This window comes from Perognathus longimembris, chromosome 2 (genome assembly GCF_023159225.1).
Source record: "Perognathus longimembris pacificus isolate PPM17 chromosome 2, ASM2315922v1, whole genome shotgun sequence".
Lineage (NCBI taxonomy): Eukaryota > Metazoa > Chordata > Mammalia > Rodentia > Heteromyidae > Perognathus > Perognathus longimembris.
The window spans coordinates 84053249-84069195 of record NC_063162.1 but is presented as its reverse complement, the minus strand read 5'-3'; the positions used below and the strand labels follow the sequence as shown (position 1 = coordinate 84069195).

Genomic DNA, 15947 nt, shown 5'->3' with positions numbered 1-15947 from the left:
CAAGTACAAGGCTCTGACTCCAAATCTCAGTAAAAATAAGAGATCCAAGGGAGAAAACTCATAAAGTAGACCCTTTTTGGAAAAATAAAATGAAACCATTGAGTCTTCTTGTGTATTTTTCTGTTTTGTATTTCCTAGGAGTAAAGATCAATGCATGTTCTGGTGTATTTAATTGGGGATTTTGAGAGAGGATACTGTGAATGGAAAAGGGTGGCTAAGGGTAGGGAAAACAGGATCAAGGAAGATGTTCTGCCATTTCCAATTGGTGGCCAGGCCTCTTAGGAGCCGTGTTGGATGGTAATATTGGAGGAAATGCCTGAAATAGGTGAGGGAGGGAGCTATGAGGATTTAGGAAGAACACTTCCTGTCTGGGGGAACAGCTAGTGTCCAGACTCTGGGACAGAACATCAAGAACTTCTGCATGATGAAACAAAAAAGCCAGGAAAACTGGAGAAGGTAGAAGTTTATTTGTTCCTTAGATGGGAACAGGTGTGCATTTAGATGATTCAAGAATTTACCTGCTCTGTGCATGCCCTCTAGTACCTACAAAAACACTAGAAGTATTGATCTGAGGGTTCAAATAAAATTTAAGTGACTCTAAAATAGATAGACAGACAGATAGATAGATAGATAGTTAGGGCTGGGATGTAGCTCAGTGTCTTGGGTCCAATCCCCAGTACCAAAAAAGAAAAGACACAAAAAAGATAGATAGAGATAAAGAAGTAAGAAGGTATGCAAGAATCTATACCAGAGTGAAGAAATTAAGGAGTGGGAAGCATTTGGGATTTAGGTACCTATTAGCCATGTACAAAAATGGAAACCATCCATCCCATTGACTTCTAGTGCATTTTTTTCTTGACCCCAGAAATCCCTGCCAGAAAATCTTTAGAAAAAATTTAAATCTGTCCTTATATTCAAACAGAATTTCCAGAAACTTCTTTGGAGACTGTCATGTCAAGTTGTAACCAACACCTCCTGCACTATAAAATGAGTGCTGTCTGATTTGTTATGTTCCAGAGAAAAGTACTAACTTTTCAGATTTCATCAACAATGAAAGACCAAACTTCTCATTGACATCTCTGTTGCATTACTTAGTTTGGTTTTGGCTCCAAGGTTGAGCAAATACCAGTTACTACGCTCCAGATTGGTTGGAGGAAATGGCAATTGGAAGGTCCTTGTCCTGTGAGAAAACAACCACTTTGCAGAGTAGAAACAAGTTGCTGAATTCACATCACTCATTAACCCAGCATAGCAGCACTTACATTCATGAGCTATTGAACAATTTACATAGCAAGGCTATTCACCAAGAGTCACCTGATGGGTTCCACCATGAAGTTCTGGCTCTCTCTATCTCCATTGTTCTGGAGAAGGAAATCTATCTTGTAGCATATTTTTCTTCCCACTGAAGAGAGCAGTTCTAGTTTATGGTAAGAGCATCATGTGCCAAATATGCAGGAATGTAGATGCCCAACCAAGGCTTCAGGCAAGGGAGTCTTCCAGAAATTTTGTCTGAGCAGGCTTGGCCCTTCCTGCTCGCTATTTTGGCCAGAAGAAACCAGGCACTAAGGAAGGGGGTGGGGGTGGGGTGCTGTAGCAAGGGAAAGCCAAAGGGTGGAAGTCTCTTCTCAGGTCTGTAACATGTCATGAGCAGTTCCAAGAGAGTGCTACATTTATGTTTCTGGTCATTAAGTATTTGATTCTCTTTGAAATGCTAAAGAAAAAGACCTCTGAGAATCCCTGTAGTGGTTTTATATGAGCTCTTATTTTTAGTTAGCTGACAAATTTCTGGTAAGGAAGGGAGAGAGGTTTGTTTAGTAATTTTAGAACAGGCCACTTGTCTCTTACACTACTAGCTGGAACTCTCAGTGACTTCTCAGACTTCCTAGCATGCTCACTGTCCCTCTTGTAATTTTTTTTTCCAGATCAATTTCTTCCCCTAAGCTCTATAGGTGGGATAGTCTGGTAATGTTGTTGCTGCCAATTGTTTATCTTTTCCACACCTGCCTAGGGACCACAACCAATCCTGTGTTTCTAATGGCCTGGCTTTGCCCTTTCCTGTCTGACTTGCTAGGAAGGCCATCTTGCTTCACTACCATCAATGACTCTGGATGGAGTGGACCAGACCCCAGGCCATTGGAGGAGATTGTGGAGCTTATGATGACTCTAGTCAGCACATAGCATTTCCTTATGCTAGTTTCTCAGGCTTGACCAACTTCTGTCTCCCTTTATCATTTCGGAAATCCTAATCTGTGTGTCCTTTCAGGCAAAGGCCATGTTGTGAAAGACTCAGAGCAAGCTAGCAGCAAGACAGGAAAACAAGACAGGTACTGATTGCCCTCTCTTTCTGGAGGTCACAGGATTTTAAAATGCATCTGGTGAATTATGCTTCAAAGGAAAAGATGGGCATGCTGAGGGGTGATATAGCAAGGGTGCCTAGAGATCAAGAGGTGACATTGAGAAAGTGGCATGGCAGAGGAACCTGAAAAGGAAAGCAGTAGGGAGCTATTCTATGAATAAGTGGAGGTCAGAAGAGAGAACAGCAGGGCTGGAAGATATTGTGTATGCTACAATCATTACTCCATCTTAACTTTATAGTCAAAAGGAAACAAAAGCATACTGCCATTATTTTATGTTTTAGAAAATGCTGTTGATCAATCAATTGATTAACTGTCTAGAGAACAGGATTTATTAGGAAAGAAAGAAGAAGAGTTAATTCCTAACCCCAGAAATAGGAGAGGTCTAGAGAGGAGGATCAACACACCAGGCCAAGGTTAAAATAGGAGACTTTCTCTGTGAAAACAAAATAACCAAAATACAAAAGGGACTGGGGATATGGTTCAAACCTCAGTAATGCCAAGAAATAAGTCAATAAAAGAAATAAACACTGAAAGGTTTTCTAAGAGTTTCAAAGAGGAATATGGGATAAGGAGAAGGACAATGAAGTACTTCATTAACTCCATTCACTAGAGTGCTGTTAGCATTGTAAGTAATAATGGTAAGATGGCAAATGGTAGTGAGAATAGCTAGTACTGGTGGCTCATGCCTGTAATCCTAATGATTCAGGTGGTTGAGATATGAGATTTGAGGATCTTGATTTGAAGCCAGAGCAGAAAAGTCCCTGTTGGACTTTTAATTGGAGACTTATCTCCAATTAATTAGCAAAAAGACAGAAGCAAAGGCATGGGTCAGGTGGAAAAGTGCCTGCCTTGGGCCAAGCAAGAGCATGAGATGCCGAGTTGAACTCCCAACACTGGCAAAACAAACAAACCAAAGAGAAGGATAAATTATAGCAAGGGCTACTAACATTTAATGGACAATTAATTAAGTACTGATTGCATGTGTAGTATCTAATTCCATCTTTGCTAAAACCTTATAGATTAGGGTTGTCACTATTTCACAACTAAGAAAACCGAAGCACAGAGAAGCTATAAACTTGTGCACAATCATGAATCCCCTAAATAATTGGATGTTTGAGAGCCTGCTGAATGTGGGTGGTGAAGATAGGCATTGGCTATTCTCAGGGGAATGGGGCCCTTCATTAGAAGTGTGCAGCAGGAAAAAGCTATGCAGGCTGTAAGTGGAGGGAAAGCTCCACAGAGGAGCTGCGTCTCGAGGCATGAACTGACTATGAAAAGGTAATATTATGTGCAAAGGTGACAGAGGACAATCATCAGAAAACACTGAACTCTTCATGCAAGTGGAGAAAGTGTGACAAGGGGCAGGTTTCCAGATAATGCTGAAATGGTTGATGGAGACCCTCTTTATGAAAGGATTAGTAGCATATGCAGATTCTTGAGAAATGGGGCACCTCTCTAGGGACAAGCCTGTGCAAGCATATCATTTTTTTTTTTTTAGTGACACAACACTAGCTTCTAATATTTGCAGGTGTATCCATCACGGACATTGGCTCAACTCTAATTCTAGTGATTGAAATACTGTAGAGTTGGTGCTGTCCTTTTAACCCTTAGGAATTATTTTAAAAGGAAATATTTTAAAAAGAGGCTTACTTCGCCTCATATCTTTGGAAGGCTAAGGTCAATGGGCTGCCTGTGGCGATAACCTTCTTGGCTGGGAGAGTCCTAGCCATGCTGCGAAACTGGAGTGATATGCACAAATCCCCTAGTCTTCCTTTTTCTTATTAAGCACCAGGATTCAATCAAGTGACCCCACCCTGATGACCTTATTAAGTCCTAATCACCTCTCAGAGGCCCCACCTCTAATTACTGTAGTCAGACTAAGTCTCCACTCTCTTAATACCTTGCAATGGGTATCAAATGTCAACATATAAGCCTTTGGGGGACAATCAAACTATATCCAAACCATAGCAGCATTTGACTGCTTTTAGCAGAAGCAACATAGACAATAAAAGCAGAGAAGAGATCCAAACCCTGGATAGTCCCAGGCACTGTAAATCTGACAGGAAAGGGCAGGACCTTTGAGAGCCACTGGCAAGCTGTTTCTCACAGTCAAGGGTGGCACCTGAGAAGACATTTATTGTCTGGAGTTATTTTTACTACAGCATTAAATGAATAGCTATAAAATGCATGCAGGGAAAATGTGGGCTCCATTGCCTCAAACCCAAGATTAGGAAGAATGACAGAATTCTGGGTGTGGAGGAGGATGGATTTGGGGCTCAGTGTCCTATAGTCTTGGGGCTGGAATCTCTCTGATGGGAGAGGAGGGGAGACTCTCTGCCTCTGACAGGTGAGGATTAGTCAGTGCTGTGCAAGTTGCTCTTCACCTACAGTATCATCTTCCCCAAGTTATATGGAAGTCATCTTTGTAAGCAATGTGCTCTCCAGACAGGACATTAGACAATCATTTTAAAGTGAATTAATAATATACTTCAAGCTCTCCCAGGAATGAAGTGGGGTGGTGATGACATTGGTCTGAGTTAGTGACAGGCAGGCTGTCATTCTGAGAGCCAATCTAGACTAGCAGTAACAAGTCACTTGCTGTAATGCCCATTTTAAGGCTTGCAGGCTTTATAGATTTCACCATTGGCACTTCTACTAGGAAATACTTCAACAAAAAGGCTAAGTGCTGGTGGCTCACACCGGTATTCCTACCTACTCAGGAGGCTGAGATCTTAGAATCCTAGCTCAAAACTGTCTGGGACAATAAACTCCATGAGACTCTCTTTCTACCACTAAGCCACAACTGTACAGCCAAAAGCTGGAAGTGAAGCTATGGCTAACTTGGCAGAGCAACAGCTTTCAAAGAACAAGCTAAAAGACAATGCCCAGGCCTTGAGTTCAAGCCCAAGAAATATATATTCACAAAAGAAACAAAAAGGGGGGCGGGGTTGGAATTTTCCCAGAACCCCGTGCTCTCCTACCTTACTCCCAGAAATGTTTTCTTCTTCTCTGTGATCTATTTTTCTCCATGTGACTCGGCTAAGGAAAATGTCATAAAAGGAGTAGGGCAGCCCTGGAAGGCTTTTGTGCCCCCCTCATTCCTACTTTCTAAGTCCTCATTGAACCTTCAGCTACGGAAAAGCCTACCTCTTTTTCTTCCTTCTCTTTTCTTTTTGTGTCAATAATGGGGCTTTGCTCACCTCAAGCTCTTCTTTTGTTCAAGTCTAGTGCTCTACCACTTGATATATACCTCCTCTTTTAGTGTTTTGGTGGTCAATAGGAACTAAGAGTCTCAACAATTTTTTTCCATGGCTAGCTTTGAGCCAGGATCCTCAGATATTAGCCTCCTGTGTAACAAAGACTACAGGCATGAGCCACCAGCACCTAACCGAATGGCTTTTTTAGTAAGAATACAAAAAATACCTATACTGCTTTTGAGAGCACCATAAGGAAGAGTCAAAATTCCCTAGTGTTCTTTCTACACTCCCCCAAAGGCCAGTCCCTTCTGGAGGGTTAGAACACCATCATTCTGTGGATGTCTTGAACATCTTTTAGATGCAGTTCATGGCTATTTACATCTGGGAAGTTCTGAAAGTCTTCATAACTTCCCCAGGCATTATTAAGATGCAGACAACTCTAAGATTGCACAACTTGACTTGTAAATGCGCGTCCGGATGACCCTGGCTCTTTATGGAGAAACCCATAAAATCTCCACACCTTGGCAGTTGGATGAAATATAGATTTGAAGATAACATTTTGGGAACTTATGGGAATCCAACTCATTTTGTCTGTATGCTCCAACCTTTACTTTCAGTTGTGGTCCACTGTCCTTCATCCTTCATTACCACACCCTGAAATTATAGTTATTTTTAAGAACATGGACGTACATTCTTATACAAGTTGTTTTTTTGCATATTGTATTCCAAGCCCATGCATGCAGAAAGACAATTACTGCTCTACCCCAAGCTCACTGAGTATGCAATCAAGACTTATAACTCCCAGATTCTCATCCTGTTCACACCCTGTATGTCCCAGCACTACTGGGAATGAAGAACAAGATATTGCATGAAAGGTAAAAAATGTCTCATCAAAGGTGAAAAATGTCAGCCAAAGAGGGAGACATTAGGCAAAAATGGTTGAGACACTGAGTTATTTGTTAGCTTTACTTCTTGAGTTGGGATTCCTTGGGTCTGGTGGGAAACCATATTTTTGTAAGGGTTACTTCCATAAAAGCTTAGGGTTTTGATATCCTACAGGTGAATGGATTTCTTTTCTCTCCTCATTAAGGAATTAAAAGGCAGGAAAGTGTTTCTGGAAAACTGAATTTATTTCAAAGTGAAAGGAACTCTATGAAGGAAAGTAGCTCTCCACCCAGAAGGTGTCCAATGGAGTCCTTATGGAAGGCAATTTTATAGTATTTGGCTCTTCACATATCTCCTCCCTTGGGCTTTGCACTGATTGCTTGATGACTTGTGGGCTCTTTATATTGCTTAGTGAGTATTCAAGGTATTATGAGAAGAAGAAGCATTTGAGCCCGAACTCACAGTATTATGGGGAGAAAAGGCTTTGAGTGGGAGCTCTAGGCATTATGGTGATAGAAAACAAAAAAGTCATGATGGAGCCAGGCACTGGTGGCTCATGCCTGTATTCTTAGATACTCAGGAGGCTGAGATCTGAGGATCATGGTTTGAAGCCAGCCTGGGCAGGAAAGTCCATGAGATTCTTATCTCCAATAAAATTTGGAACAGAAATTTCCAACAGAAAAATTGGAAGTGGAGCTGTGGTTTAAGTGATAGAGTGCTAGTCATGATCAAAAGAAGCACAGAGATAGTGCCTAGACCCTGAGTGTAAGTCCCAGGATCAGCAACAAAATTATAAAAGCTATGACAGTACACAGGTTATCAGCCACATGTTATGGCCACCATATTTTTAATCCCTATCTACCTAATAGTTCCCCTTTCTATTCCTTTGTCTCAGTTCTAGAAAAAAACCTTATAGTTTATAGACTCATTAATTATAGGCTAAAAGGCTTGTTTATATTTTTAAGAAATTTATTGTTTATTTTTCCTATTTTTACTTATCCTTTAGTTGTACAAAGGGTGTTTCAGCATAATATTTGGTTTCTTAGTGTCTCATAAAATATAACAGAAGAAGAGGTTTGTGTGTTATTGAAGCTGGAAAGATCATGGGCCATGTAGTCCAAGCTCATCCTTTTAATCTCCTGAGATTGGGGAGACTGAGCAATTATGGCATGGCCATAAGCGAGAAAGGAGGTCAGGACTAGAAGAAACCTCCCAACTCTCAACCATGTTTTCAAAAGTATTGCAGACTAGTAAGCATCTGCGAGCATGTGAACCAAATTGTAAACCATGCATCATGTGAGGGAATCTTAGCCATACAAGACATTGTGGAGGTCATCTGGCAGCATTGGCCTTCTGAAGTAAGAATCCTGTTCATGGAATTCCTGACTGATGGCTCCTAGTCTTCACTTCCCCCCTGGGCCAGGAGGATAAGTACTTTATAAGTCCTTTATTATGTCTTCGAATATCCCTACAATCTAATAAATGTATTCAGGCAGAAGGTCAAATCTATCTTTGAAACATTGACCCATAAAGAGTGAAGGCCCCAGAATGGCCTGGTAATGGTGATAGTAATTGGTGAATCATTTTCGGATCTTCAAATGAAGACAATGACACCTATGCCATCGAGTCATTGTGAAGATTAGAGATGCAGTTTGTAAAGAGCCTACCATTGTGCCTGCTTTGAAAGAGGTATTCAAATTGGAGCTATCATTGGGTTTTATCATCACAATTTCATGTTTTAAAAATTATGCCTTCTGGAGCAACATAGACTGTGTCTAATCCTGCAAATATTTGAAAGCAGTTAGCATGACTCTCCAAGTCTTCTCCTCGTCAGACTAAATATTTCCTGATTCCTTTTCCATTCTTCCTGCAATGCATTTTGGATGCCTTCATTGCTTTCATTCCCTCCTATTTGTCAATTCCCTGCTTTAAAATGTGGTGGCCAAATGTGGTCAGTTCAACCTACTCTATAGTGGAATAATTACTCCCCTTGATCTAGATATTTCACATCTCCTAAAACAACCTAGATTAATGTTAGCATTCTTGGAGGCCAGATCACACAGTTGGCTCAAGGAAATCCTGATTCTGCTATCCAGAACACTAGCTACATCTCCCAACTTTGTGTCAACTACAGATTTGACGGGCATGATTTTTACATCTTCATCCAAGCTATTCGTAAAGATGTTGAATGAGGAAAGGATGAAGACTGAGCTTTGAGAATCCTTATCAACATTCTGACATCCATCCAATGTCATCCATTTGGTGCCATGGTTTCACCAGCTTCCAATATACACACCTACATGATCAAACAAACAAAAATCTCAGCAAGATAGACTCACAGTTTTGAAACTGGATATAGATTTATCTGGAGGCAAAATGCCATTCTTTTTTCAAGGAAGACAGGTTTTGAATCCATAATTGGGAAAACTTTAACTCATAAAATTATTTCATGTCTGAATTAATGTAATGCTTAGAGAAAAGAAGTCACTGTCTGTAAATGTAAAAGTATAATGCATTTTCTCAATTGTTGATATTTCAAAATGTTGTGAAATTATTCTCTTGAGTATAAAGAAAGAAGACTGGAAACCTTGAGACTTTGTGTGTGTGGGGAGAAGGATTTCTCAAGTTAAAATATAACTTTCAGGAAGGTTTTATATCTCTGATGGAAATCTCAAAGATGAAGATATATCTTTCATTTATGTATTTATTTTGTCAGTCCTGGGGCTTGAACTTTGGGCTTGGGCACTGTCCCTGAGTTCTTCAGCTCAAGGCTAGCACTCTAAGACTTGAGCCACAGCGCCACTTCTGGGTTTTTGTGGTTAATTGTAGATAAGAATCTCACAGACTTTCCTGCCTGGGCTGGCTTTGCACTGGCTTTGCGATCTTCTGATCGCAGCCTCCCAAGTAGCTAGAATTACAAGCGTGAGCCACCAGTGCCCAGCTTAAGAGACATCTTTACAATGAGGGAAAATGTGAGATATATTCCTAGATAATAATTTACTCTACAGTGATTCCTAGAAAACTTGGGCAAATGGGATGGTTGATGTAGTCCTTTCTCTTATTTAACATGATTTACTCTGGAGAATCAATTTAAGTTCTTTGTTCTGCAGTATGTTTATTTTCCTCAATTTTTTTAAAAATCCAATATTTTATCTTTATTTAGTTGTTTAATTTTGACTGTAGAGGGTCTTGAATCCAGGTCATGGGTGCTGAGCTTCTATCCTCTCAAGAGTGGTGCTCTACCACTTGAGTTACAACTCCACTAATGTACTTTTTTTACGGGTATCTTTTTATTTTTTTTTGTTTTTTGTTTTTGGCCAGTCCTGGGGCTTGGACTCAGGACCTGAGCACTGTCCCTGGCTTCTTTTTTTTGCTCAAGGCTAGCACTCTGCCACTTGAGCCACAGCGCCACTTCTGGCCATTTTCTGTATATGTGGTGCTTGGGAATCGAACCCAGGGCCTCATGTATATGAGGCAGGCACTCTTGCCACTAGGCCATATCCCCAGCCCTACGGGTATCTTTTTAAAATGTAACCATATTTGTTGGTCATTTGTGCCCAAAGTGCTCAAAGATTGGAAGCCCGCCACTCACCATCTCCCTTCAAGGGCTCATTGATTCATCCTTTTCAAAGACATCTTTTCTAGTGTACATACTGTGTGGCTTTCCCTTTAATCCAGATCCTCTCTGTTTTTCCAGCCTATAACTGAACAAGTGCCTAATATCTAACCATTTTTTCACATTCCAAAGTGAACAGACAGAATGTTAGCACTCTCAGACTAACCTGGAAATATTCTAGGAATGTTATGGATCATTCATTCATTCTGTATTTACTGAGCTTTATGACATTCCAAGTACTGAGCCAGGCACTGGAGTCACAATAGACAACAAATACCTATGTAGCTCCTTCTCTAAATGTGCTTCAGGACCAGGGGAGAAAGAGCATTACTGAGAGAGTATGTAAAATGTGATAAGGCCTATAGAGAGAGAAAAAAAGATTTCTATCCCTGGAGAGGTCAGGAAGCTTTCCCTGCTTGATGCTCTCAGTGGAAGATGGAGTCACAACAATACAGAACATTGTGGCAGAACACAGCCAGATCCTACAACCTGGTGCTGAATGAGAGCAAGGTCAGAATGAGGGAGTATGAAGTCAAGAAAAGAGGAATCAGAGGACAGAGTAAAGGTGGAGTGAGTGAAACGGGATGGAAGGCTGGCCTTGGAGGTCACATGGAATGTGGTTTCTGTGTGTGTGTGTGTGTGTGTGTAAAACAGTGAGTGTGTAATCAACATGAGTTTGAAAGGTATTGCTATTGCACTAGTATGGGAAGGGGAAGGAAGATAGAATTAGGTAGTCAAGTTAGGAACCTATTGTCCTAACAGTGAACTTTCCACCCAACAGAGGTATGGAAAGACCAGAACAGATAAAAGATCCTAAGGGTAGACTTATAGGATTGGGGGGCTACATATGACTATGATAGAGAAGAGATAACCAGGGTAACTTGAGGAGGCTTCCTGCATTTTGTGTTTTTTCTTTGTGAATTTAATTGCTGAGCTGAAGTGATGCACAATAGAAGCATGGCACAATGGAAATCATTGTAAGGAGACAGCTCATCCATACCTTGGACTATTGTTGACAAGGTAGAGGACTGTGAGCCAGATAAAAAAAACCTGGGGTGTGGAATAGGCAAATGGAAAAGGTAGCTTCTGTTGTTATTTGCATCATTCAGATCTCATTAAGACATGGAGAAATAAGGTTTAATCTAAAAAGAAATGACACAATTTTCTTTATTGTCATTATTATGTGAGCCTGATTCTTGAAGTCTACTGCTTATTAAAAGCATTAAAATATGCTTCTTTCTTAGTGAATACAGTCATTATAGTTAATGTTTGTGAAAATAGAATCACATAAAACGTGAGGGTATGGGTGGGAGTGGGAAAGAAGGGGAGGAATGATAGAATGACATTGGTCAAGATGCATTATACCCATAATCTGACTTGTTGAATTGAAACTCCTTTGTACAAATACTTAAAGACATAATAATAATACATACTCCTTACCTGTATTGCCATTCAGACATAAGTTTACATTTCTTTCCATCTCACTTTACCTAACCACAGTATTTTCCCACATCAGTAAAGCTTTCTAATATACAAGAAGAACCTTTGGGCTGCGTGTACATTTGAGCCCTTGGGATCTAGTGACAACATGTTTGGCTCACAGTCTAAGCCAGGTTGCCCAGTTTCCATCTGGACTCCTGACAAACTGTGCGGTCAGGGTTTAAAAATCAGAAACCTGGCAAAGGTGCCGTGTGATGGACGCAACCACCTTCAGAACCTTATATGTTCTCACCATCATTTAACACATACTGCAGGAAATCCTGTGCTTTGCAGAAGAACTTCAAAGAGCCACTTCTAGATCTCATGGGTAACATTTGTTTTTTCCCTTGCTAACCCCAAAGTGTAGACAGGTGTATATATATATATTTTTTTTCTTGAGTAAATTGCTAGTGACATTTCATTTTTTCCCCTCCCATCCTCAAACCATTGTCCAACTGTCCTCTGCAAGTACTTCACTTATGTAGACTAAATTGTACCTGGCTCTTCAGAGGCCTGCTTAGTCTGCTTAGTATCCTTTTTTCCTTCCTTCCTTCCTTCCTCTCTTTTCTTTCCTTTTTCTTCTTTGCTTCCTACCTCCTTTTCTTACTCCCTTCCCCTTTCCTTCCCTCCCTCCCTAACTTTTTTTGGTGGTACTTAAATTTGCCCTCAGACTCTAGTAAATTATCAAACTGCATTCCCAGTTCCTAGACAGGTGGCTCTACTACTTAAGCCCAGGTCTCTGGTCCCTTCTTTGGTTTAGGTTTGTTTTTTTCAGATTAGAACTCCATCATTTTGTTTTTGCTAGCTTGGTACCATATACTTCTGCCTACAACTTTGCATACAGTTGGGATTCATTTTAAGCCTACAATACCACACCTGGTTTGTTGGTTGAAACAAAGTTTAGCTAACTTTTTTCATGAGCCTTTAACTGTGTCCTTCCCATCTCTAATTAGGATTACAGACATGAGCCACAATGCCTAGGCTGTAGTTTCCCTTTCTTTACTAAAATTTTGTCCATAATGCGTCCATCAGCTATCTTCTACCTCATTATGTGCTCCCTCTTTGTGTAAGGAAGGACTTGTGTAATAAGAACTGCTCTTATTATGGTGTATATGTGTGTGTGTGTGTGTGTGTGTGTGTGTGTGTGTGTGTGTGTGTGAATACTTATTGGTATCAGAACTTAAACTTGGTGCCTAGAGCACTTGCTCAGCTGGTGCTCTACCACATGACCCATGCCTCCAATTCCAGATTTTTGCTCATTAATTAGAGATAAGAATCTCTCAAATTTGTCTGCCCTGGCTGGCTTTAGACTGTGATCCTCAGATCTCAGCTTCTCAAATAGCTGAAGTTATAGGTGTGAACTATCCTTTAAGTCAACTTTTATCTTGCATATATTAACACAATTTTTAATTTAAAGAAAAAGTTCTTTTCCAGTCAAATCATCAGAAATGACCACATGATATTAGGCTTGAGTCAAGTGCCTGATTTGTACCTTCTCTCACTTATTCATGCAGCATGTAGAGTATAGTGGTAAAGAGTAGAGTGTTGAACACATTCTGTATTCTAGAGGAAAAGACAATGAACAAGCAAGTCTCTCTCCTGTAATGCATATTCCCTGTAATTATGGAAAGTCAGGAGAATATTGCAAGGGTTGCATTGGATCCCTGAGGCCCTGTCATCCATCTGGACTCAGATTGCTGAGTATCCAGATCACAATTTGGAATAGTTTTCTGAAGAAAAAAAAGATTAGCAGTTGGCCACTCTGATAGAACTGAAAGGGGGTGGGGAGGGGGGAAGCAAACAAAACAAAAACCAGTGTGCTCATTACTCAAAGCAGAACTGAATTCACTAACTCACACTCACAGTATTAAGCACTAAGCACAAAAGTCAGAGTGAGAAGACATTTTTTACCTCCTCATAGGTCTAAGTTACAACAAGAAGAATGGGTTTGCCAGAAGACATAACTGTTTAGTTGACTTGCCCAGATTCCTAATTCTGGCCTTTGAGAAATTGGGCATAGAATGAAACATTGATTCCTTCTGACCTTTTGCCTCTGTCTTCTCTGGGCAGAATATCACAATGCATAATACAGTTGGTGGCGCCATGACCGGACCTGGAACTCATCAGCTGGGCAGCACCCGGATGCCCAACCACGACACCAGCGTTGTCATTCAGCAAGCCATGCCATCACCTCAGTCCAGCTCTGTCATCACACAGGCACCTTCCACCAACCGCCAAATTGGGTAAGGAGACCTCCTCAGCTGTTTCTGGATCCTGGCTAGAGCTAAACAAATGTTGTGAACTCTCTCTGAGTTTCTGGCATTTAGATTCTTTGGGTTTTACTGTCTCCTTGTTTTGTGTTCCCATTCATTCATCTTTCTGGCGGGCATGCTATGACTAAGAACACAGTGATGCTTTCCATGAGAGAAGGGCCAGAGAGTCTTGGATTGGTGGATATGAGAGCACGGGTTTGAGGCAGAAAACAAATCATTTAGTGGCTACAGTTCTTTCAATGAGAACTTAAAGATGATTGAAAGCAAATTTGTGGCTGTTAGGGAGACAAAGATATCATGGTGATGGTAAAGGGAAGTTCTAGCCACACTTCCTCTTCAATAGGGTATCCCCTGAGTCCCCCATCTTTCTGGGGAGCTGCTTAGCCAGTCACTTGTGTCACCTGTGTAGTTCTACTACCCTCTTTCTCTCTGATACTTTTTCTATATTTCTGTTCCTTGCTAATACCTCCTTATCAGCTATCCTTCTTGTCTCCAGTACTCCCTATTCATGCCTGGAGACAGCAGAGATTTATTCCTTCTATCTATGTAATACTGAAAAAAAAAGTAGAGACATCCTATCACTGGAGCCCTGACATGTTGTATCATGTGATGGAAATTGCTCTTGTCTCTTGTAATATGTGATTGCTTTAGCCCTTAGCTATATGATATGGTTTTCCCATCAGCATCATGGGAATTATCCAGCAACTTCTTAGAAACACAGACCCTTCAGTCCAGCTTCTTCATCTCCACAACGGAGATGTGGACCTTTGTTCCCAACTTTGCCATAGAAAAGATAAAACAATACATTAAACATAGATGAATAATAAAACAGGGATTCTCAGGAAGGCATGGTAATAATAAAAGCCAAAGAGCTATGACAAATGTGCATGGCTGGATGCTGATAACTAGTGGCTCTATGCTCCCACTGTCTGCTGAAATAAGAAGCAGGGCCAGGCACTGGGCCAGGCACTGGTGGCTCACACTTGTAATCTTAACCAGTCAAGAGGCTGAGACCTGAGGATTGTAATTGAAAGCAAACAAGAAGAAATTCTGTAAGGCTCTTATCTCTAAATAACTAGCAAAAAGCTGGAAGTAGAGGTATGGTTTAAGTGTTAGAGCACTAATCTTGAGTGGAATAAAAACAGCAAGAACACAAAGCTCTGAGTTCAAGCTCCAGTACTGGCACAAACCAACAAACAAATAAGATCAGGGCTTTACTATGTTTGATGTATGCATCAGAATTCAGGTTGAATTTTCAGGTAGCTATGGGACACAATGATGTGTTCAAGTATTTAGAAACTGACCCACAATTTGTCAGTGATTTTGCCTTTGTTTTTGACTTCATGAATTCCAAGAGGGAACCCAAGACACAGTTTTCATTTTATTCTCCTTTAGAACGCACTAGAATGGGGTCTCATGTCGCAAATCTCTTAGCTCATCAGGTTGGATTGTAACACCTGAGGAAACAAGTGCTACTGGCAATGACTATTTTGTGAGTTTTCTGTGGGCATATTTGATTTCCACAAGAAACAGAAAATTAATGTGGCAATTTGGATTTTTGACTTAGTTTAAACGATGGCAAATATTAGTAAGTACCTTTGGTAAACATTTCTTTGCTCACAAGTGAGACTGACAGCAAAAGTGTTGCTGTTATGGAAAGCCAGGACCTCTACCATGCTCTGAGCATGGAGGGAGTCCTTTGAAGACAGTGTCTAAATCTCTAGAAACGCCTTCTCTCTAGGGGGCTGACTGAGGGTAGGCGATTCCAACTTAGGCCAGCTAATTGTAATCATTTTATTTTTCTTCCAAGGGGAAAAAACATAAAATGTGCTAGAGTTTACTAGCAGTTTTACAGCATTCCTTCCCCCCTGGAGCTCCACTGCCTGCCCCTTTGTGCCCTTACCCACCATCCTCTTGGAGGCCATTGTTAACACAACCCTGGCTTTCATGAAGCAATCTTTTAAAAGGCTAGCACTAAATTTTAAGATGACTGTTCTTTCAATAATTTACCCAACTAGCCCCAAACTATGCATTCTGATAATATTGATAGGCTCTGTCACTGTGCCTGGATAGAGAAGAGGTGTTTCTCTTGTGTGACCTTCCAATGCACTCTCAACGTGCACGCCCTCTTCCCATTCAT

At 40.8% G+C, this 15947-nt stretch overlaps 1 protein-coding gene across 2 annotated transcripts in view; it reads left to right on the top strand.

The window, feature by feature from the left end:
- The window catches only part of Creb5 (cAMP responsive element binding protein 5), a 433433-nt gene that overhangs the window by 149305 nt on the left and 268181 nt on the right, over nucleotides 1-15947 (top strand). For both annotated transcript variants that reach the window (XM_048339616.1, XM_048339617.1), the window contains one exon: nucleotides 13605-13777. In XM_048339616.1, the coding sequence (XP_048195573.1) occupies nucleotides 13605-13777 (173 nt within the window). The remainder of the gene's footprint in view (nucleotides 1-13604; nucleotides 13778-15947) is intronic.